The 24,414-nt window shown below is 33.6% G+C and overlaps 1 protein-coding gene across 4 annotated transcripts in view; it reads left to right on the top strand.

The window, feature by feature from the left end:
• Positions 1–24,414, top strand: part of LOC145686069 (apoptosis-resistant E3 ubiquitin protein ligase 1) — a 411,433-nt gene that overhangs the window by 212,477 nt on the left and 174,542 nt on the right. For 3 of the 4 annotated variants that reach the window (XM_081758980.1, XM_081758979.1, XM_081758981.1), the window contains one exon: positions 17,298–17,454. In XM_081758980.1, the coding sequence (XP_081615106.1) occupies positions 17,298–17,454 (157 nt within the window). Of the gene's footprint in view, positions 1–17,297; positions 17,455–24,414 lie in introns of those variants that run through there. The other variant, XM_081758982.1, reaches the window with a different exon arrangement.

The raw sequence follows: 24,414 nt of genomic DNA, 5'->3' as shown, positions 1-24,414 counted from the left end.
ATCGATTTAAGTCGAAAAATCAACAGAAATTATTTTGTTTCTAATAAAATATATTTTTTTCCACTCTGAACAGAGATGAAATACATGATAACATAAATACATAAACATTGCACTCAAAGCAATAAACTCTTAGAACCATCTGCAAAATAATTAAAAACGAATAAATATATAAGATGAAATATATAAATTTCAAATCATATTAACAAGAGGAATATTTTCAACTGGGAGATAATATCTCAGGAGAAAGCTTCTGTAACAACAGAGCGGGCTGTTACACATGTCATATTCAGATTTTTTATTTTTATAAAACCAATCACAAAAATTACTACCGTTGTGTGTGAAAGTACAAAATTAGATGTTTTACAGTGTATTTTTCTTGAATGACTGTATTCTAATTTCTAAGCCGTATTGTAGAACTCTGATAATAGTTTTATATTAGCTGAAATACCCGTTCTTCGCACGGGGAGTATAAGGTTTATACATATATTTGAATGGATTAAATAAATAAGGAAGAGCAACGCCTTAGGCGTTGTCCTGTCAATATGAGTGAAAAATAAATAAATAACGAAGATCAACGCTTTGGGCGTTGTCTCTACCAATATGAATAAAATAATTTATCGCCTCCCCTCATGACGATAAATTTGGACAGGTCTGGAAGTGTCAATATTGGTCTCAGCGAACCTGAAAACTATACATTTGACACTAATATCTATCGAGAAATTCCTTGTGGCGATGTGGTTAATGTACGCGCCTTTGGCCTGGGCTCGATTGCCGCCAGAAGCTAATGTGATTCGGACCCCCCGTTCAGCAGTAAATCCATGTCTCATATAGTCTCGCTGTTGAACGCTAAACTCCAATGCACCACCACTAATATCCGTCGTCCAGTATATTTATCTATTCCGTTTATGCATACATTTTTATCTCCCCGAATCCGAATTCCTGAGCCGAAAATTGAGAAAGGACATCGTACACGATTAGATCTGGTGAAGATCTATTTGTCCACAAATTTGTACGGTTCTAGGCCACTTCTTTCTGTACAGAAAGCTGATGACAGACAAATACACACACACCCACTTTATTTTATTATTATTAAAGATTCTGATTCGGTAGGCAAGTGAATGATAAAGTAGGCTTCTAAGAAGCAAGTGTATTTTCTGGATAATGAGAAAATGTACCTTAAGACTCCTAATTATTTGGTACTTTTAAAACTAAAGGAAGACCCCGTATTCGTGAAACTATCGCTCAATATGTGGATATTCTACGGTATTATTAGCAGTTAACGAAAAAGGAAGTGCAAAGATGAACATATAATAATCGATAGAGTTCATTGAATTGAACAAAATTATATGGACAGTTTTCGAGAAAATCGATAAAAGCAAGTATCTGTTTTGTACATCTGAAAATGTATGTATGCTGTACAATAATCACGCCACCTATTAGGATGAAACTGCTCTTGAAATATACACTAATCAAACATTTCATTATGACATTAACAAGATGACAGATACAGCATGCGTAATGAGATATAATTCAAATTATGATCAACTCTTCGAAGTTTTGCTTAACTGCGATATTCTTCGAAGAAAGGTATGTACCAATTGGTAGATCACATGCTTGAAAACGAATTCTTATGCGTTGTTTTTGAGAAAATCGATAGAAACTAATTTTTACGGTGTTAAAGTATATGTGAATCGTTGCCAGTCTGATGCAGTTGATAGTTTTCATTATGATGGAATAGATGTTATTTATTATTTTACTTACCGTATAAGAAAAAAATAGGAACAGTTTAGTACTAAATTGTATTTATTTTTGTGTGCTTTCTCTTAATGAGCACATAGTACTTGTAAAGCCAAATAATCTGTCGATGTGTAAAAATATGATTGGAAGTCAAAAAGTAAAGGGATTTGCAGTTTCTCGCACTAGGGTTTGGTAACACTGCTAGTAACCAGCACTGAATTAGTATCGTTTGCAACACTTCTATGCAACGTGTCACTCTTATTCCCGTGTTAGTCGTTGTAGTGTAGCAGAACAAATGAGGGCAGTGATTCGCTTTCTGTTTGCGGAAGGTGTTAAACCTGAGGAAATTATTCGTCGAATGCAATCGTAGTATGGTGACCTGTTTATCGCGAAGCAAGAGCTACGAATGGATAGAGCGTTTCAAACAAGGAAGAACTTCTTTATGTGACGAGGAAAAATCAGGCACATCATCACGAACCGGAAAGTAAGGCTGCGAGCATGGTTTGGACTCACCCATCATCATCAGAAGTTAAGAAATTTAAACGTCAACCATCAGCTAGTAATTAATGCGGTGCAAAATTGGTTATAGGTGCAACGGGAAATTTTTTTTCCGACGTAATAAAAGAAAAAAAACTTGTGAAACGTTGGGAAAAGTGCGTTGAAGTGCAGGGAAATTATGTAGAAAAATAATGTATGTTTCAGTTTTCTATCATTAGAATAAATGTACCTTTTCTCGAGTCCCTTTACTTTTTGACTTCTCCTCGTATAATGGTTGTCCGTCCGTTCCAAAATGGTAAGGCAAACATTCTATATTTTCTCTGGAAGTGGCCATCTTAGTTAATTTTCAATGTGCAGTTTGCATTTATGTTACAGTATTGCAGATGTATTTACCTAGGTAAATGGTCACATTTTTTTAAAAAATATTTCCTTTCTTTTTTCCCTAACCCTAAAACTCCATTAATGAAAGAAAATTTATTATTATCGCAGGATTTCTCACTTGAAAATTCTGACACTATGCCTCGGTTATTTTGTAGTGCGAGTTGTTGATATCTAGTGTAAATATAAAATTACTCTCGTATCATCTTTGTGTATCGGAGACTTTGAGTTACGTATACATACACACAGTACTTTGTTAACAAATGAACAACGTTATTTTTAGCATTGGATCATTTAATAAGATATAGTACTTTAGTATCTTTCTCTCTCTCTCTCTCTCTCTTTTTTTTTTAATCCCTTCGTCCAAGCTAGAGAGCCTTCATGTTAAATCTTATCTTCCTGTCAACGACTAGATCTATGTAATTGCAGCAGGTAAGGAAATGCTCTGGAGTGATAAGCGCTGCTTTCATGTAGGTAATATAAATAACGCGACCCAAATAAACATTTTATTTCATAGGTTTGTCGTAAGTAAGTGTGAGCGTGTGTTTTTGTTCTCGAGTGTTAATGTGTATGTGTTCTGCAGATAAGTTGCAAGTAATTGATGAAACGAAGTTCTTGGAATATATTTAATTCACGCTTAATAACAAAGAGTTGTCTTTTAAAACTTGTATTTAATTCCTCATTTCAAAGCAATTATTTACTGGAAGAAAATAGAACGCAAGTTGTTATTTATAGTTAGTCTGTAATTTAAAGATTTATTGTTTAATTTGTACTTTGCCGAGTCACGCAGACTCCTTTTAAAGATGCTCTTCAGATAAAGCTTCAAGTGTCCCTTATATTGAGTAATAATGGTAAAAACAAATAAGTTCATACATAAGCCTAAGTCACACTAATTCATTTCTACGTTTATGCTTTATACGGAAGGTCTTTTTTCTTCTTGTTTCGCATGCCTTAAATACGAATTAATTAGTACTGTTTCTGTTAGTTAATAGTTAAATTTCTTAATATCTCTAAAACTTTTTTATTTATTCCTAATTGGGTCACTTACTGACATTGATATGTGGACATTGATATACCGTATTAAAATGCAATGTGTAGAACAGACAATTGCGAGTGATTTTTCTTTACGAATTCAAACTGAAACGTTCTGCATAGCAAAACAAAAAAGCATTAACAATATATTTCAGCCAGCAAGGAGAATGAACTCACCATTCACCATTGATTTGACAGATTACGTTCCGATGACAGCATTGCATAATGAGGTCTTCCGTAGGAACACCATGGAAACAGACTTTCGGAAAAGTGTTTTTGTCATTGCAAATGATTTAGGCATACACCATATCACTGTCGTTCGGTGGCTTCTGCAATCGGTAAGCTGACAGAGATGAACTACATTAGTTGACGCCATAATTTTTACTCCATTGCTGCTATATAAGTTGACTCCAACAAGAATCGCCGTCTGCAGGTGTGCAGTTATCTGAATGTAAGAAAGGTTTTCTGGATCGGATTGTCAGTGCAGGTGAAAAATGAACTTGCTACGACAATCGTAAACGGTAAGGAAAATGGTTGGATCAGCGTCTAGAACGGTTTTCCAAACTCGCAGAAGGCGTTGTTGGTGCGGTAGATTATAATAGAAGTGATCCATCGTGTATTTCTCAGATACCGGTAGATGTATCCATCAATGGAGATCATCATAGTGCTGAATACCATCAAATGCACCGCAAACTTTCCGAAGAATCCAGCAATGGTCAACAAACATGTTGTCTTCATATGTCGTGCAAAGAATGGTGCAGGCACTGAATTGCAGTATGAAATCCTTTCTCGTCCGCCGTATTTTCCCGATATTTCTCCCACTGATTACTACCTCTTCTGGCATTTCGATCCCTTCTTCAAAGGGCAGATCTTCCCTTATATTCGGGAGGTGCAACGTGCAGTTGAGGACTTTTTCGCATCGCAGACTCCAGACTCTTTTCGCCACGGAATCCAATCTTGAAAGTGTGTGGTTGCAGACGGCGACTGTTTTAATTAACCAGGTATTGTAATTTTCATTTTATGGGCATTTGAAAATGACGCAGCTGGGGCAGACATTTCAGTAGCACCTTCCTAATAATGATACGAGTATTGATAATTTTAACTTAAAGTGCAATCGATTTCATCCTTTATACTTTGCTTCACATCAAGCTCACCAGTCTTACTAACCAACAAATTTACAAATTTTGTTTGTTTCTTGCAGGCATATGTATACTCATGTCCAAAATGATTGTCGCATATCTATAACTGTCTTCTTGTAAGAATTTAGTTTGATAATGATTTTGCAATGTACTTTTGATACTGATACTACGTGTATAATCGAGAAATCTTATTTATGATAAATTCCATAGGAAAAGAATTATAAATACAGAAATTAGAATGAATAAAACAAAATGTTGCTAAAGGACAAGAAAGCTTTATTTTCGTTTTATTGTTCTTATTTACTGTTCTTTTGATGTGAAATTTGCCACATACGTGTCTTTACCGATTATACACGTACTAACATTATAAGAAATACCGGGCGAATTCGTTATCAAATTATATTCCTACAACAACATATTTATAGACATGCGATAATAATTTTGGACATGCAATTTTATATTAAAACTAGCATATGCACTCGTCGTGTTACTGCGTATTTTGCGTTCGTTCTTCAGCATCTTTCAGATGGAATTCGTCCAAGTTGAAGTATCGAACGACATTTCGAAAACGTCTTGGTATGGCGCATCGTAGTTAACATCCCAAATCTTTTTTTTTCCCTTGTAGGTCAAGCTTGAAAAACCTTGTTTTTTTTTTTCTGTTTAGTTATTCTAAATAACAAATTTCAAGTCTCTAAACTTCACAGATTCAGAGACACAGACACCGAATATATATATATATATATATATATATATATATATATATATATATATATATATATATATATATATATATATATATATATATATATATATATATAATAAAGAACACTGAAACGTGTGTTTAGTTCCATGTCCCCCTTTCACGTTATGTTTTCAAAAATCTTTTCTTAGTGGTACCTTTCGTCACAAAACCTATGTACTGTCCAAATATCGATAATGATCCTAGAAACCTTCATGGAGGTTGGCTGAGAACCCATAGAGACCTGCAAAATTATTCCTATCGGACCCCGCATCTCCTAAGTTCGACCTTGTTCCGAGATATGGCCATCTTATATAATAATTGTAATCTTACTCCTTTCTGGACCACTCCATTTTTCCTCTTCTGTGTAAAATATCAAGAAATGCTGAAATATGTCTTATTATTTTAAATCGGAGTGCAAAATTGTGTCTCTAACTTCCGTGTTATGGGCTCCTTATTTTAATTCGTGCTCCTTTTCTTCTTACTCTCTTATCTTGATCAAATGGGAGAAAACACTGAAACATGTATTTAATTATTTTAAATGAGAAGTCCAAATACTGATTTCACGTGTCTAACCTTAAGAACTCTCGAGATATGGGCTTCCTTCTCATCCTCTTTTCTTCTATTTTAAGTGAAACATCTAAAAATGTTGAAACATGTTTCTAATTATTTTAAATGAGAAGTCCATATATCAGATTTCATTCTTGTAACCTTCAAAGATTCCGAGTCACAAACCCTATGTACTGTGGAAATTTAAAATTTCTACCTTAAATGGCGTAGCTTGGATGTTGATCAGTGAGTTACTCACTTAAGACGACTTTTATACACAGAATTGCATTGTTTCCGTATCAAAAGAAATAAAGAAATAAGAAATTGGCAAAAGATATTTATTCATATTTCTGCATCATATTTCTCGTAATGCTCTTTGTACTCGACATATAATCTTAGTTTCTATTTATACTGTGAACTCTGGTTTTTCAATGTGTGACTATTGATTTTGGCAGTATAATAAGATCATTATATAATTTAAAGTGGTAAAACAACATACATTGTTATGAAAAACAAAGGGTGCATATATTTCCTCTAACTTCCCTGTTAAAATATAATACAACGTTAATAAGATAAGCCAACACCACTTGTGTTTGTTTGACCTATGACAAAGAACAGAAGTTTGCTTATGAACGAAAACAATGCACCTATAGACTTAACGTATGGCATCTTCTGAAAAGCGATTCAGGTCTACGTTCAAGATGTTTAATCAAACAAAAATACCTTGACTAGTTAATGATAAACAAACACCGCTTTGCCAACCAATACGAAAAAAGTCTTTAGTAAACTAGAAGGCCTATCGTATAAATCTGAATTTATTTTTGAAAGTTGCAGATTGAGTTATGAAATCTTTACAAGTGATCGTGTCATTGTTAAATGCATTGTTCTATTTCTTAGGGTGGTTATCATGATTCCCTACTTCTAAAACAAATGCATTATTCTTGTTTATTTAAAAAAAAATCCATACTTGCAATTTGTGCTGGAAAATAACTCTGTGTTAACATTTTACTGGTTAAAAGTATTAATTCTTATTTTTATTCAGATACGATATCGATTTTACTTTTCTCGTTTTTAAGAGCAGTTAACACAAAATTAGTTTCTACTCGTAAACTAGAAGTTCCCTTGTTTGCCTAGCACCTCCCTTCGTAAACGCTGCACACTTCACGCCCCCTTATTTCCATATTTTTGGTCATATGTGCTTCTTGTTTTAACTCTTCTGCGGTTCCAGATGCAGCATTAAATTCTCCAATCTTTATTATTATTATTATTATTATTATTATTATTATTATTATTATTATTATTATTATTATTATTATTATTATTTGCTCTTCATAAGACAAGCTTGTGAAGTCCATGTTTTATACTGAAGTAACATGTTGCACATATTTTTTTTTATAATTTTCATTTGCATAATTATTTATTTTTAATTACGTAGAAATCTTGAATAGGAATAGGAAAGACAAATGTAAAAAATATAGCGTCTGTAAAGTTCACCAAAGCTAAACTATGAGTGGTCATTATATTATAAGTGGTGTTTTATTCGTAATTTCACGAGAGAAAAAAGTTCGAAATGGTCCAATAGAGTGCTCCATTTGTAATAATAATAATAATATCTATCTATTAAAATGCTACAATAGCAACAACAGCGCCTGAGCTCGAACCTATAACCTATGATTTCAAATCTTTAATTTACGGTTATTTGTGATTTCACGTTTAACAGAAACAAATATTTTAAAGTATGTGTACTTTAAATAAATTATTTGATTAGACCTTTTTCATATAAAGTTTTTTTAAATTATTATTCAAAGCCTTTGTATTTTAATAAGCTTTTTCCAAAATCAATGCAAATGAATTGTGCTGCCATCTTTGGAGTTCTTTTAAACTATATGTTTGTGGGCGTTTATATGTTTGTGGCCAATCCTTTCGAGAATGAGATTTTCGAAACTACAGGCTCTAGAAAGATGACGTTTTCACTGATCGATTTCAAATTTTGTGTAGATTGTCCACTTCTAATTAAATATTTAAAAAACATGAGAATGAGATTTTCGAAACTACAGGCTCTAGAAAGATGACGTTTTCACTGATCGATTTCAAATTTTGTGTAGATTGTCCAGTTCTAATTAAATATTTAAAAAACATGACCATTATTTCTTTATTACATTTTTATGGGTACACTGGAAGTGTTGAACTTTAAAAAAATAAAGCATCATATCCTACAAATTATACATTCCAGCACCACATAATTGTATACAGGGATTGCATACCTCTCAGGCATTTGTTTCATGGCCAAATGATGATGAAAAACGAAGGATAATCATTTCTCCACTCTAACACTAAGTTGAATCTTTATTGTTTGGAGTGTTTTGCCCAATGAACACCATATATCACTGATATTATAATTGATTCTGTGTAATGTATTTCCTTGTTACATACTGCATACAAGAACAAAGATAACACTGATCGTACATGAATTAGAAACGCCAACCGGAAATAGACTTGAGTCTTGCAAACGGTGTGAAATATTGAAAAAATAATCGAAGAAAATCTCTCGTTTTTGATACCCTTTGGCATTTTTTATCAAGACACCTTTCACTTATGTCTGTAAAGGGACATGTACAGATGTTGTGAGGAATAACAAGGAGATGCATGCTCATATGTAACTCATGCGCTGTGTAGAGACCGTAGATTCAGCTAATCTATATATTAAAATGTTAGGTTTATATGTTGTGGGCAATCCTTTCGACATTGAGATCTCGGAAACCATAGGCTTTAGAAAGATTACGTTTTCATTGATCGATCGCAAATTTTGTATAGATTTTTCAGTTTTAATTGAATATTTAAAAAAAAAACATTATTTCTTTATTACATTTTAGGGATACACTGGAAGTATCTATATATTAAAATGCTAGGTATATATGTTTGTGCTCAAGAAAAGTTTATATGTTTGTGGCCAGTCCTTACGACAGTGAAATTTCGAAAACCACAAGTGCTAGAAACGTGCCCTTGGTCGGTTGCTGGTCGGTTCCAAAATTTATGTAGATTTCCAGTTCTCATTCAAATTTTCAAAAAAACTTGTCTTGGATGTTTTGTATGTTTGTTTATAGCAATTCCTTTTGAGAGTCTTCCTGTCCGGAAGTGGGAAGGTGATTCACTCATATTACAACTGTGCGCTGTGTAAATAGTGCAAGTTCAGTTAATAATAATAATAATAATAATAATAATAATAATAATAATAATAATATACATATGTTGTAGATCGTGGGATTTACCTGACTAGAAGCTACGACATGCAAGAGGCAATGAGTAAGCTGGTATGCCAGTCGAATGAATGTGTATGAAGAAATTATTGGAAATTAAGAGAGTCGTAGAAAGTTAATAAGTGAATTTGTGTCACGGCATTCAGACTACACAAAATTTGAGGTTGTGAAATAATTTGTGGTGCTGGGATTTAAACGACGTAGTGTGTATCACATTTTGAAGAAGATAAGCGATCACATCTCGTACCTGATAATTCCACGTTACGACACGTTTGTCGTTGTAGCGAAAATTATTGTGGTATGTCACCTTCCTCGTTGTTTATGGTTAGCATACGTACACTCCTTTGGCGCTGAAGGCCATTGTGTGATCTCTTGTGGTAGCTCTTGGTTTGTATCCAACGTTACGCTGTGAATTTACGTCTCATATAGCCTAGATGCTCAAAATGGACTTCAAAATTCGTATCAGCCAACCAGAAAGTGTGTGAAGTAAATCAAAAATAACTTTATCATTCTATAATACTGGGAGCATTAAGTGGTTGAGCCTAAAGTGATTTACACGAAAATAGTCCATATGTTTGATACGTCAGTGAAGACAAACTCCAGAAATACCGGGTGGTACAGTTTCTGATCTTTTTGTTGTAGATAATACCGTAAAAGTGTTCGTAATTAATGATTTTGCAATAGGTAATTTGGTGTTCTAATATTGATAATGTGTTGAATTAAATATTAATGCTTTATAGGAAAAGAATATTTCAACTTTTAATAAGTTTGTATGTTATGATTTGCGATAAAAGTCAGTGCTTGCTAGACATAGTATGATGATAACGAATGGGTAAGTAAGGAATTAGAAATTAATGAAAGTTTTAATCAAATTACTGATTCTGATAACCATTTTGAATTAATTTATGTGTGTCTGTTGGACGTGAAGGTTGGTCGCCGACTCACTGAGAACAGGGATTAAGAGTTTCTAAGGAAATAATTTTTTGAGAAAAATACGTAAAAAAACAACAAACGGGGAATTTAGAAAACTACACGATGATGAATCTCGAAAGAGCTACACATAATTGAATATCATACAAATAATAAAGTGGAGACATCGGAGAGGGATAGGGCACGTCGCACACGTGGTTAATACGCGCGGATGGAGTGGGTTAGTTTAACACAGAATAGAATTTAATGAGGTTTTGATTCTGCGTTGATAAATCTTCAAGTTCTTTAATTAAAGCGAGCGTTAGCGAAGCTTCTATTATTCGAATCGATTGGGATTTATGTGTCTGTCGGAATGTCCGTCTGTTCCACAGTAACTCTCGAAAAACTTATATGATTGTTATGAAACTTGGTATGTGCCTTCCTTCCACTTGCAAAAATAACCTTATTGTTTGGGGGTTTGCCAATCAATCAAGTATAAGGAGGGGAATCTATCCAATGTTCAAATTTACGCATATAGACGCAAGACAATTTTCCAATCTAAACCATATTTTCTTTATGGCATTGGAAATATCCTCAGAGTTTAGGGTTAAAATCCACCAAGAATGAAGGTCTGGATTCACTCCTTCCTCAGTTTCAAAAATATGTTCCACGATAATTTTCGTTAAAAAATGTTCTATTTTACCATAATATGTCGTACATTTTCTTTAAAGTTTCCCAATCATTCCCTGCAGTGAGTGTCAGTATCTGCTATCTCTACATCCCCGAATTTTCTAAAATACATTCGGTTTTGATATAATATAATGTGCATTTCCTTTAACTCTTTTCCATAATTCTCAGTGGTTGGGAGTAAAATCAGTCAAGTTGTTCCCTTTTCTCATGTAGTATGGATTATTCTCCCCCTTCCCATTTAAAAAATAAGTTCCACGATATATATATATATATATATATATATATATATATATATATATTTTACAACTGTTCGATTTTAATATAATATGTGGGACATTTTCTTTAAGGTATCACAACCATTCTTTTCTGTATGGGGTTGAAACCACTGAAAAATAAGTAATGGTATCCTCGATTTTTTTTAAATTCTACGATAACTTACATAAAATTCATTCGGATTTGATAAAGTATTACGTATATTTTCGTTGACTCTTTTCTGTAATTCACTGTGCTTGGGATTAAAACCAGTCAGGAATAAGTGGTAAATTTAGACCTCTAATGTAGTATAAATTACTTCCCAACTTCTATATAAAAATATGATTTTATATATATATATATATATATATATATATATATATATATATATGATAGATTGATTTTCATGGAATATGGTGTATACTTTTTCAAGGTTTTCACTTAATGTTATTACTTATATTTAAAATAAATCGGGGACGATAGAATTGACTTTTTTCAATATGTTCTATGATAACTTTCGTAACTATTAGGCCTATACGATTTTAACACACTATGATGTATATATTTAGTGAGGTTTTCACATAATTCCCACACTTGCAGACGAAGTCAATCAAATGTGAGGATTCACTTAACCCTCCCTCCAGAAGATGTAAATAAAAAAAATATAACAACTTTCATAAAATACACAATTTTGTGCAATATGTTTTAATTTTTTCAGATAATTTCCAATTGTTTCAATTGTTTGCAGTTGAAATGGGCCAGCAATAAGGGAGTGCATTCGTCTATATTTTATAAAATATAAACACATTCAGAGTTTTATACAAGATCGTGTGTATGTTGTTGGAGATTAGAGATCTATTACTAATAGTTTAGGATTGAAATTAGTAAGAGGGAGGATCAGCCAGTATAACAATGTATGGCACTACGAGTCCATTATGTTCGTTAGTTATATTGTGGTAATAGAGGTATATTGGCTTTGAGTCATGTCATTGTTACCTCTAAAACTTCAAAATTTACATGATGGAATTGTTGGGATTGACTTTAGATTGCTCCCCTTACTAATTAACCACTGTAAGGGTTAGTTCTTCACTATATGAGAATCGTTATATCGGGAGAGTATTTGATGTCGTGTGCAAGTGAATATCTCGGTAGTACCCATTGTTATTTAGTAGTTGTATACCGGTGAAATCTATCCCTTTCACTCCAGCTCCTATGTTTTCAAGTGTGCGTGGATTCTCTCGAGCTCTTTTCGTTTCGTCCTAATTTCTTCATTCCACCATTTCATTCATTATCATCGTCTCCCTTAGTCTCGGTACATAAACTTGGGACGTTAAACATAAATTACTTCAGCTCCCTAATTTTTCTTTTTTCATATATTTTGAAATCTCAACGGAAAGGAATTAACTACTTTATTACTGCTGTATTGGCCTACACTGCATTCACTAATAGAAACTAATTTAGTAATAATTCACAAATAAGTCATCTAGTTCATGTGGACTCGATTACCAGATGAATTCCTTGCCCGTTTATCTTCTTGAGTTACTCGTGTTTTCTTATGTTTCTTCATCATTCCATAATCACCCACTTGTAGTTCCTTCATCCTACAGATAAGCTCGAATTTTCCTATAAGCTTCATAGATCCTGAACTTAGCATTGCAGTGAGAAATATTTTCTTCATTATCCTCTTCTTCATTTCCAAAGGATAATTTAAGAAATATATACGCAGATGAAATTATTGGAGATTATCAGTGCGAATTTAGACGAAGTCGATCTAAACATCGATCACATATTCACCATTCTTAAATACCCGAAAGGAAATGGGAATACAAATACCCGGTCCAGCTGTTATTTATTAATTTCAAAAAGGCCCACGACTCTGTTAGGAGAAAAACATTGTAGAATATTCTTTCCGAATTTGATACATCAAGAAAGCTAATTAGATTTATATTTTAATGAAACCCAAAGTAAAGTCCAAGTAGAGGAATACTTGTTCACAAACTTTCACTCGAGAGTGATCTGAAATATGGAGATGCGTTGTCACCGTTCTTACTCAGTTTTGTTCTGAAATACACTATAACGAAAATTGAGAGCAACCAGGGCTTAGAGCTAAATAGCACTCACCATATTATGGCTTATGCTGATGTAAATTTGATGGGGTATAATATGAGGACAGTAGAAAGAAATGCAGAGATTTTATTAAATCTGCAGGGGCATGGATTTAGAAATAGATGTGAAGAAAACCAAATACATAGAAATTCGCCGTAACCTAATACTGTGAATACGTTAAAATATCAAGTAATGCTTTCGATAAAGTAAACACTTTTAAATGTCTATGATCAACATTTACAGACCAAAATTATATCCACGTGAAAATTAAATGGTGACTGAAAGCAGAGAATTCGTGTTGTTATTCAGTCCAACTTCTTAACGATGAGCTGCGTAATTTATACAGTTTACCCAAGATTGTTAGGGTTATAAAGTCTAGGCGGTTCAGATGAGTGGGCCATGCAGTTAGAATGGAGGAAAATATGAACTCTTTCAAATTTTTAACTAGACACTCAATCGCAGAAAGACCATTAGGCAGACCGAGGCGCAGATAAGAGGACAATATTAAGATGGATCTTCTAGAAATAGGAATACAAAGTAGAAACAGAACCCAGTTGGCTAAGGATAGGAGTCAGTGGAAAGCTTATGTGAATGCAGCATTGAACTTCGGGGTTCCATAGGCCATAGTGTGTTAGTTATTTAAGAAATATGGGGGACATCGTCTGTGCTTAGTGGCAATAGAAGGATTACTGCAACCTTACCTACCGTAGAATTATTTCGTAGATTAACGTAGAATTGCCTACCTTTGGATATTATTTCGTTTACAAATGTATGAAATTCAATTCTCTCAGGCGCGAATTCTGCTCTGCAGTACTGGAGAATATCAACGAAACCCTCAATACTCGGAAGTATTGTGTGTTGCCTATGTAACTGGCGTTTATAAGAGATAAGTGAGTAATACTAAATAGCTGTAAACGAATTAATTTAGACTATAACGTCTCTCTTCTTCAATACTGAGATTATATGATATGTGGACCTATGACTCGAAATTGTATCCGAACAACATGCGGTTCCACTAAGAATTGAACGTATATTTTCCGCGTTTAAAGGCGAGTTAGCCACGAGGAGCTCTAGAAATAGATGAAGTACAGTAAAACCAGTTTCAAATAAGTAGCTGATGCCTCATAGTTTCAGTAAAAATACAGCAATTTGAAAAATAATGTATATTGGTCAAGTTTGACAGCAAATGGTTCAAATATAAATTCAAAGCATTAATGGAAGAAAAATCTGCATAATTACGTAGGGACTGTCTTGTTGAATTATAGGAAAGCAGTGCGATTTATATCGGATGGATTGACGTGTACAGTTAAATTTTGTATAATAACAATATATAAGTATTCTGAATATAGTGTTCTTGATCTAGTTGTTAATCTATCCCTCCCTTTTTAATTTCCCGTTTATCATATGTTGTTTTGGACTGCAGGCAAATAGAACTACCCACTCCACCCTTGTTCTGTTGGATTTCTGATCCCTCTAGCTGTGCTTTGGTAAATAGGCTAGACGATCAGAATATACACGGGACAATAAGTACAATATGAAAATTAGACCTTGGTCTGTCTGTAGTTTTGGTTTAACAATTAGTAATAAGTGTGGACTTAATATTACGGAACAAATAGAAGTAACTTGTTTTTCTTGAAATTGTTCTCAAGTACTAAATATTGTCATCAATAAAATATTAATATAACAACTTGTTATTCAACATAATATGTTGGAAAATCAAAAGAAATAGTTTTTTAATTTAAAGAAAAATGTTCAGAATTTATTGAAAATTTACTGGAAATCATCCTTAGAGTTGAGAATCAATATCTTGGAAGGAAGTGGAGCAAAGAAATTATTTTTTTTTTCCCTCGTAGTTTCCACTATTTTGTCATTGGTAGCAACGAAACAAAGAATGATTTCTACGAAACTCCCACTACCATACTTATTCAATATTCAACATATCTAGCAAATGTTGAATAGTCTGTTGGTATATTATTTCGTCCATGTTTCTTAGTTGTTATGATCATTTAGCAAAATTGTTCCAAAATATGGAGAAAACAATGTAGTTATTATTATTGTGTTAGAGTCATCTCTCGAGAGTAATATCACGTGTTTGATCCCACAGTAAACGTGATGATAGACTAACACTTATGTGCGAGTTTTGCTAATTGTATTTCACGTTATTATTTAACGTATTACTCTATCATCCAGTTTTATTTCTTGTCATCCCTAAGAACCTAGAAGATAGAAATATTTTTTCTACTTAAGTAGCTTAATAACGGAGTAACAATGACGTACTCTAATCAATTCACGAAGCAAGCAGTTCTCGTTTACTTTCATTATCATATCCAAAGTTGTCAGGATGGTGCTATGCATTGAAGCCTGGTGAGAGATATATTACCTGTAGTGTGGAACTTTTTATTATCATGCCCACTAAGAAAGAGTAATAAGGATACAGGGCTGATCAATTTTGAATTAAGTTTTACATTTTATAGAGGATAGTGAATGAGTTTTGCAGAGTCATGTCGTAAAAGCTTAAGAACTATACGTGGACTACAAAATTATGTCCTTCCCTTTAGAATATTGACCTTACTATAAGAGAATACCTGTTTTAATCTTTTTTGCCTCTTTTTTTTTCGTCCTCTTTCCTTCCCAGTAGTGAGAGGGGAGAAAGCGAGAGACATAAAACGGTGGAAGTTTAACCCATTTCAACCACGGAGGCAATAACTTTTTCTTCCAGACCATAAGCTAAATTTTTCCAGAATATTTGCACAGAGATGAAAGTGGATTATTATGCATATAAAACCTTTTCATATGGAGAACTTTTGAAAGTATAATAAACAGTTTCAGCATAAACACACGATACAGTAGAATCTCATTGTACTGATTCAGAAAGATGTTCGAGCGTTCAATAAACTTAGCTCGTTTTCTTGTTACTTTTTTTTTTCAGCAGTATGAATTCAAGAACTAAAAGTAACGGAATATATTTATATCTGCTTTGAATACTTTTTTTAAAGGTCAATTTCTTTAAACTCACAATCAGAGTAATATTGGGATTTTTACATGAAATATTTGTAACCAAACATAAGTAAAAATACAAATTAAATCCTTCCAAGTAAAATTACCTACGAAGCTTTTTCCTTTGAGAATAAGTCCAAAAATGGAATGCGTCTTATACGCCGATACAGAGATTTGATTTCAATTTAAATGAATATTCCCGAAACTATGTTGTTTAATATATTTCTTGTTTCCTTATGACATTCAACAGCATTTCAGCTACGTATAGTTCCGAGATTCAGTAAGCCGTAGTTTTGATCCAATAGTTTTATTTACCATTTCATAGTACGTATGCTTCCTTCTGGATGCACATGCGCTATAGATATTCCCAAACGTGCTTACAATGCTACATTTAGTTAAACATTCTTAACTTCCCATTTGTTTCTTGCTAATATACTACTTTGTATTTTAAAAAAATCTTTATATGATATTCAGTGAAAAATTTTCCTTCGAAATTGAATACAAAAAAATTAGATGTGTGTCATATCAGTGTTTCTATCTCGGCAGGTACGGTATTTCCCAAGCGTAATTCAGATTTACTGGACTGATAGCCAATCTACTGCACACTTGTAACGTAATCACGGTTGTATTAATTCATAATTATTCACAGTCTGATATTTTATCTCCCAGTATCATAACTCTCATTACATTATAATACATAGATTCCCATTAGACACATCCTTGTGTCAACGGTAGTTCTCTTATTTTGTCCTCATTGTATCTCGTATCAATTTTACCATGACTACAGCGATAAAGAGACATGATACTGAGGTTCTACTCATATTTTCAGAGAATATCATTGTGATCATTGACACAAGAAACTAATGATACACCAGATCTGCATCAGATCTCGTAGTTGAACCTGATACATTTGATATTTTTATAATAGGTTTGAGCTGCTTCTTTTAAGTATTCGATATTTACAGTTTTGAAACAGAATTCAGTAAATAAAACTTTTTTTTTCCTAATTTATAGGGATCTCGAGCCTTGTCAGCTGTGCTCAATTAGAACAGCTGTCAAGCCTCCCAGACTGGGACCAGGAGCGCCTGCACCGAGCAGCCCATTTACTTCAGCAACGACTCATCCTTCGCCAGTGGCTAAACCAACATAACCTGGTGCATCATTATCAGAGGTAGCTATTTAAATTTCATCAGCAAAGTAAATATGTAATAATAGTGTTTCTCGTGCTTGTTTGAGGGTGAGAATAAATTACAGTTTCTATGTGGAAGCTACTTAAAACTATGGTTTGAAATTTATGGTAGGTACTTTATAATTCATTTAATAATGTATTTCTATTATGGTGTATTGTTGTGAATCTATATGTGTTTTTATTGCATCTCACATTCCTTTAATTATTCTCACGTATTTGCATTTGGCAAGTCCTTGCAGGCAATATTGACATGAATTTCATACCTTTTATTATCCACTGGTATTATCCACTGTTACGTGTTAAGTTAGAGTTTCGTGTTGTGCAAAAACAAATATTACGGAGATGTTTCATGTTACCAAACTATATTCTGGCAAAAAGAACGAATCATAAAATAATCAGTGTGATTTTACTGGTATATTTTTATTACGTCTATCCTGTGATCTTCCAAAGTAAATGTCTGAAAGAAAGTTTGTGGGAGATTATATTTTTATCTATTAATTAATTAATTGCATTTATCTTCCAGTAGCTAAGATTAAAACTGTTTAATAACATTTTGTCGCACACCGTATAGCCATATACAAGAATAACAACTTCAAACAGTGCATGCTCCAATATAAAACTTCTTTTTATGGAATGTTGATAAATTATGGAATTCCATAAAACATAATTTTTATTTATTTTTGACCTTGTTGATACTGGAATCACCATTTTAAGCATACATTTCAAATACAGATTTCTTTAATCTTTGACAGTGAGATCAGTTGGATTTAAGAACCTAATGCACAATGTTGGACCTTCAATAGAAAATGAAAACGGGATTTTAAATGAAGGTCCTCCATTTAATGGAAATGAAACTCTTTATACAATATGAGAGTTACTGTTCATTAGAACTATACGAAATTCAACAGTGAATGTAGTTTGCAGTTTAAATGATTAGTAGCTATTTCGCAGACATTATAATAATAATTCAGCACGTGCGTACGCCTTCTCCCTTAGCAAGATGGCGGCAGATAGCCGGCAGACCTCAAACAACGAAATGGTGGACTGCCAGCGACTGCTGCTGGCGGGTCGCCACAAAATTACACTTATATCGCCAGCAATCCGCCACTTTGAGTCCAGGACTACCCTACAAATGCTTGCATCCTTGCTTGTGCTCTCTCTCTCATATATCTGCAAACCTAAACAATACGTATACTGTATGTATTGGAAAACACAACCACCACCGACCACATGATCGGTAACATTATGCCTTTACTCACTCGGCTATTACCACGCTGTATCTGAAATGTTACTATAGTAAGTAAAAATAGTCTGTTACTTCCCGAGCTCCCTCGTGGCTAAGCGGTTAGCGTACGCGCCTTTGGCGTGGAAGACCCGGATTCGATTTCCGACGGGAGCTCATGTGGTTCGGATTCCACGTTATTCAGTAGATCCACGTCTCATATAGCCTCGCTGCTAAACGAGACGATAAACTCAAAACCAACTCAACTTTAAGTTACTTCCCGGATTTAAAATCCAGGTAATTTTTATACGGCTGTAGACAGGGACGTACGCTGGGATTCATTTCGGAGGGAGATCCAAATTCAATATGAGGATAAATTAAAATAAAATTTATAAAATTCCCTCATAATTAGACTAAATTTAGAGGAAAGTCAGGATTTCGGGTGAGGTTCGGATCCTGCATATGTCCCTAGTTGTAGATTATGTCCCGATCTCTTTACCCATATTCGTTTCAACATTTTTTTCAATTACTTTTTTTTTTTAATTCACTCGCTGAGTCCTAAATCAATGTAGCACCCTTAAATGTACAGTTATATCCTACGGAACGAACTTATTCAGACTTTAATGCTATGAATAATATATAATATGCGAGAAGACAAGTGAATGGCAAATAACAAACGCAAAGCGAACGTGGTCGACCGTTTCTGTAGGAACAATTCAGCAAACCAAGTTTTGCGCTACCTGGTCGGATAAGGCTAATCGCAGTTTATCTGGCTTCGGTTCGAATACGAAGTCGAGCCGCACCAGTGACAGCAGCCTGATCGCTGATATCGAGACTGATTCGAATGTGCTTACACATTCGAACAGGCTTGCCGCCGTTGTAAGTAGAGGACCGAAAGTGCTTTGCGGCATTTGCTAATGGAGTTGTAGACTGTATGTATGATATGCAATGAAAAATTGAAGGATATCTGTATAAATAGATAATAGCTCAACAACGTCTGAATTACGATCTATTCCTATGATTAATGAAAAAAGGCTTTACTGCGAATCCAGAGCTAATCCCTATTATTTTAGTGGTAATCTATATGTTGTTGGTTGTATTTACATGGTTTTCCTGCATAGCAACAAAGATGAGATGGAGGACTTTGGTTCAGTAATTCAGTTATACAGTACCAAGGAGTGCATGTATACCAAACGAAAGCTCGATACAATTGTTTTCTGCTGGATATCAGTTAATGTAATGTCGCTTGCCTTAGATCTGAACTGGACACTGGAGAAGCGCTTTCAATATTACTATACCAAGATTATATTAATCATTTTCAATCGACACAGGTGATACAAACAACGATTATATAATTCATTGGTGATGGAACTTCTTTTTGTGCACGCATAGTAGAAGATCAATCATTGTGTCAGTAATAGTTTTTGATGCACAATGTCCTATTATGGGTTGTAATTGGATTTATATATTTTGTGAAAATCGGCGATTACGTTTTCATTGGGAACCAAAACCATCAATATTACGAACTAATTATATGATGAAGACTCAATAAGACAACAGTTATTAAATGGAAGTAAAAATATCGTTATGTAAATGCTACAATGTAGAAATTAACTGGAATTGGAGTCCATAAGTTAGTTTTTTAAAGTTAGAATTCGAGTCCTGTGTTACATCCTTTCCTGGAAAAGCGTGGTTGGTAGAAGACCATCGTGCAGGATATACAATGTTGTTAGATGTTTGGAGCTAAGTGGACGATAAATAAATGAAACTTGACTGTTTTTGTAGCATTGTATTTTCACAGTATATTTTTAGGCAACAATATGACCAGCTTGTCATCATCCTTTGCATGTATTTATAACTGTTACGTTTGTCTTTTGTATACAGTTATAATTACTTTTGAATTAGTCATATTGTACTAACAGTGTTTCAGAATATACTGTCAAATAAAAACGCATTGACCTTACCAAGCTTCAAGCTGTATGTTATTTCTGGAGATGGCAGTTGTAGATGAAGATTTAATATAAAAGTGAGAATATCTCTTCAACACACTATAACTGGATACTGGATGCGTGATTTAATAGATAACGTTACCACCGGAAAGTTAGCTCATTATTTAAATCCCTTAAAAGTTTTCGGTTTCTCCTGTCTTTTTCATTCTTTGTTTTATTTTTTAGTACCATAAAATTCACTAATTAACAAAAAAGAATGTTAGTTATAAATATTGATGGATTTGTTAGTAATTTTTGTGTTAATTTCTCAACACATTTACACTAATTGTGACAAAGAGGTGTTTTTTGTCTCACACACATCTACGTTGTTCAACTGATATTATTTTGTGCTTGTATTCGTTAAGGAATTCAACATTTCGTTTGCTGTATGATGATTGCTTTGATTTGTTTTGCACATTCACAGTTCCTTCCACCCCTCAGTTTTTCGCTCTACGTTGTACTTTTCATGCATGAATATATAATTTCCCGGTTATGTTGTGTCCATTCTTTGAATTGATGTTGTGCCATGATGCAAGAAATCTCATGTCCCGCATCCCACGTAATAAATTCAATGGACTTGAGAGTATTAACACTATACAGTGTATTCAGTTCTTCCTAATTCTTCATCTATCATTTAACATGTTGAAAATGTTGAAGGTGTAATACAGTAAGTTATCTTGCTTTCACGTGGAAACGATATATTTTGTGCGTGTTGATAAGTTTATTATAAAGAGAAATTTACGATGACACGTCGATTTCTGCGATGTGTAACCTTTACGAATACTATTATGCATAAGACAATTAAAATATAAAGTTGTTAAAATACAGATTTAGAAACTATAGACCAAGGGCCAAAGGGGTGATAATTCCCCCCCCCCCCTTAGGGAACTTATGCCACTATATTAGAAATATTTCTTAGGGTTCTTAGAATCAAAAAAAAAATAGTTGTTGGTCAACATATAAGTGCAACACCTGAGTCCTGGGGCCCTTAACCCTTTAGCACCCGTGTATATTTACAGACATCGATGGGATCTCTTTAAATGACCGTAGATCAAACCGGTAGTGCAACACTGGAACAAGTTATACCTCGATCGATTTGTAAGATTATAGGCTTTCAGTTTACGTAATGAACGAGACATTTCTGTGTACGAAGGAAAACTAATCAAGAGATATTTGAGAAAATTTCTCTTAAAAACGTCTCTTCTTGCGATCCTTTTAGTTATTACGTGGCAACACTACAAACTAGGTGAATAATAAAATGTATTTATGCCTTCCGTTTCATGTTCAACTTAAACTGAAAATTTAGTCTTGATCCTTCAAATAGCAGCAGAGGAAATATGTATTTTATAATTTTCACGAGTTCATAATAATAGATTTTGATGGAAGTTCGAGTATGACTTTGTGTCAATATTCCGACAGTCATTGCAACACCGGAACAAGTTATACCATGATCGATTTGTAACAGTGTAGGCTTCCAGTTTGCGTAATGAACGAGACATTTCTGCTTACAAAGGAAAAATAATTGAGGGATGTTTAAGAAAAATTTCCTTAAAAACCTTTCTTGCGATTCTTTTAGTTATTACGTGGCAACACTGCATACATGGTGAATAATAAAATGTATTTATGTTCAACTTAAACTGAAAATTTGGTCTTGATCCTTCAAATAGCAGCAAAGGAAATATGTATTGTATAGTCTTCACAGGCTTCATAATAATTTATTATCATGGAAGTACAAGTATGACTTTGTGTCAATGTACAGTAGGGTGGTCCTTATTTTACAACATTGTAATTTTTTTGGGACACCCCTTCATTTGGTGCCACTTATCAAAATAGTATGCTGTGCAAAATTTCATTCCAATCGAATGAGGATAAATGGTGCCGCAAAGAGCCTAAAGTTTTTGTTCATTTATTGGGAGCTTTCGAATTATCCAATAGATGGCAGCACCTATAATGATATAATAACATGCACTTTTAAGCGACATTTTCAAACCCTTTCCTGTAATTTTCAAGAAGAAATAGTAAGTTAAGATGTTCTACGAAAATGAATTATTTTAATTGAATAAATGTCATATTTATTTATTTATTTATTTATTTTATTTATTTATTTATTTATTTATTTATTTATTATTATTATTATTATTATTATTATTATTATTATTATTATTATTATTATTATTATTATTATTATTATTATTATTATTATTATTATTATTTGTCATAAAGTTTGTTCAACCACAATCGTCTGATTTTATGTTTCTGCGGAGTTCCCCCAGTTCTATTAGTTGAGGGCCATTGAAGTAAAAGCGAATATCTTAAATCAATGGAAACTAGTAGCACTGATAAGATTTATCTTTTAAGGAATGACAACTGCCAAATTGTTGGTTCCAAGTTACCATCAAATGCACAAATGCTCAGGATGTTATTTTATAACCTTAGGGAACTAAAATTTAAGTCGTGGTGCGAGGACGATAAATAGGATCTTCTTAGAGGAAAAAAGGAGAACCTGGATGCATGATTGGAGCTGATATTGTCCTACTGGAAAAAAAGAGATCAAAACTTGTTGCAGTATTGGATAAATGCAAAGTTAGTGACATAGATGTGTTTCATATTTTAGCTGCTGTTGCTGAAGTATTGAATCAGGATGCAGATGCATTGGTTATAAATAGATAATCTATTCGCTTTTGTCGTCAACATTTTTGTCAGTAAGAATCTGCAACTTGCAAGAAGTTCTTTTTTTTTGGGGGGGGGTGAAATTGAAAAAAATAAATGCTGCTACTGTGCATTGAAATGAAAAGATGCTTCCTGCATTTACAAAGACAGTTTTCGTTGACAGATTTCCGGTTATTGTTAATTTAAATGAGAGTGAACGATTACTAGCACTTCCGAAATTACCATCTGCCACAGGAGAACATCAAGTGATTGCTGTGCATTATACTCTGGAAAAATGTGGTCTTGTTGATAAAGTCCAAGCTCTTTGCTGTGACACAACCTCCGCAAATACTGGACAAATAAAACGTGCCTGCGTCTTGTTGGAACAATATTTGGGAAGAGATATATTATATTTGTTATGAAGGCATCACATTTATGAACTCGTTTTAAAAGTTGTTTTCGAGTCCAAGATCAATGATCGTTCCGAAAACATTTTTGTTTTCAATAATTTTCAACAAGTTTAGAGTGATATTGACAAAACTAAACTCAAACCTGGAATACAAAATAACGCATTCAAGAAAAACTACACGACACTGCCAATGACATTCTTCAGATTGCTATGCAGAATATCTAGAATAACTTATCCAGAGAAGACTGGCTTGAACTTATTGAACATGTTGTTCTTTTTCTCGGAGGTGTTCCACCCAGAAGTCCTACCCAGCATTACGTTACCCAGGAGCTTATCATCGTGCCAGATTGAAGACAAGCCATTTATTCCTCTTCCGTGATTCATTTTCACTGGAGTAAAAGACTGATTCACTTACTACTTATAGTACTACTCATGATTCACTTTACTTTCTACTTTTTCTTGAAACATCATAAGAAAGAGTTTTAAAATGTCGCTTATAAGTGCATGTTATTATATCTTTATAGGTGCTGCCATCTATTGGATAACTCAAAAGTTCCCAATAAATGAACAAAAACTTTAGAGTCATTGCGGCACCATTTATCCTCATTCGATTGGAATGAAATTTTGCACAGGATAGTATTTCAACAAGTGGCACCAAATGAAGGGGTGTCCCG

The sequence above is a fragment of the Thermobia domestica genome, chromosome 5 (genome assembly GCF_964235325.1).
Source record: "Thermobia domestica chromosome 5, izTheDome1.hap1.1, whole genome shotgun sequence".
In the NCBI taxonomy this organism is placed as follows: Eukaryota; Metazoa; Arthropoda; class Insecta; order Zygentoma; family Lepismatidae; genus Thermobia; species Thermobia domestica.
This window is presented reverse-complemented; position numbering and strand designations above follow the sequence as displayed.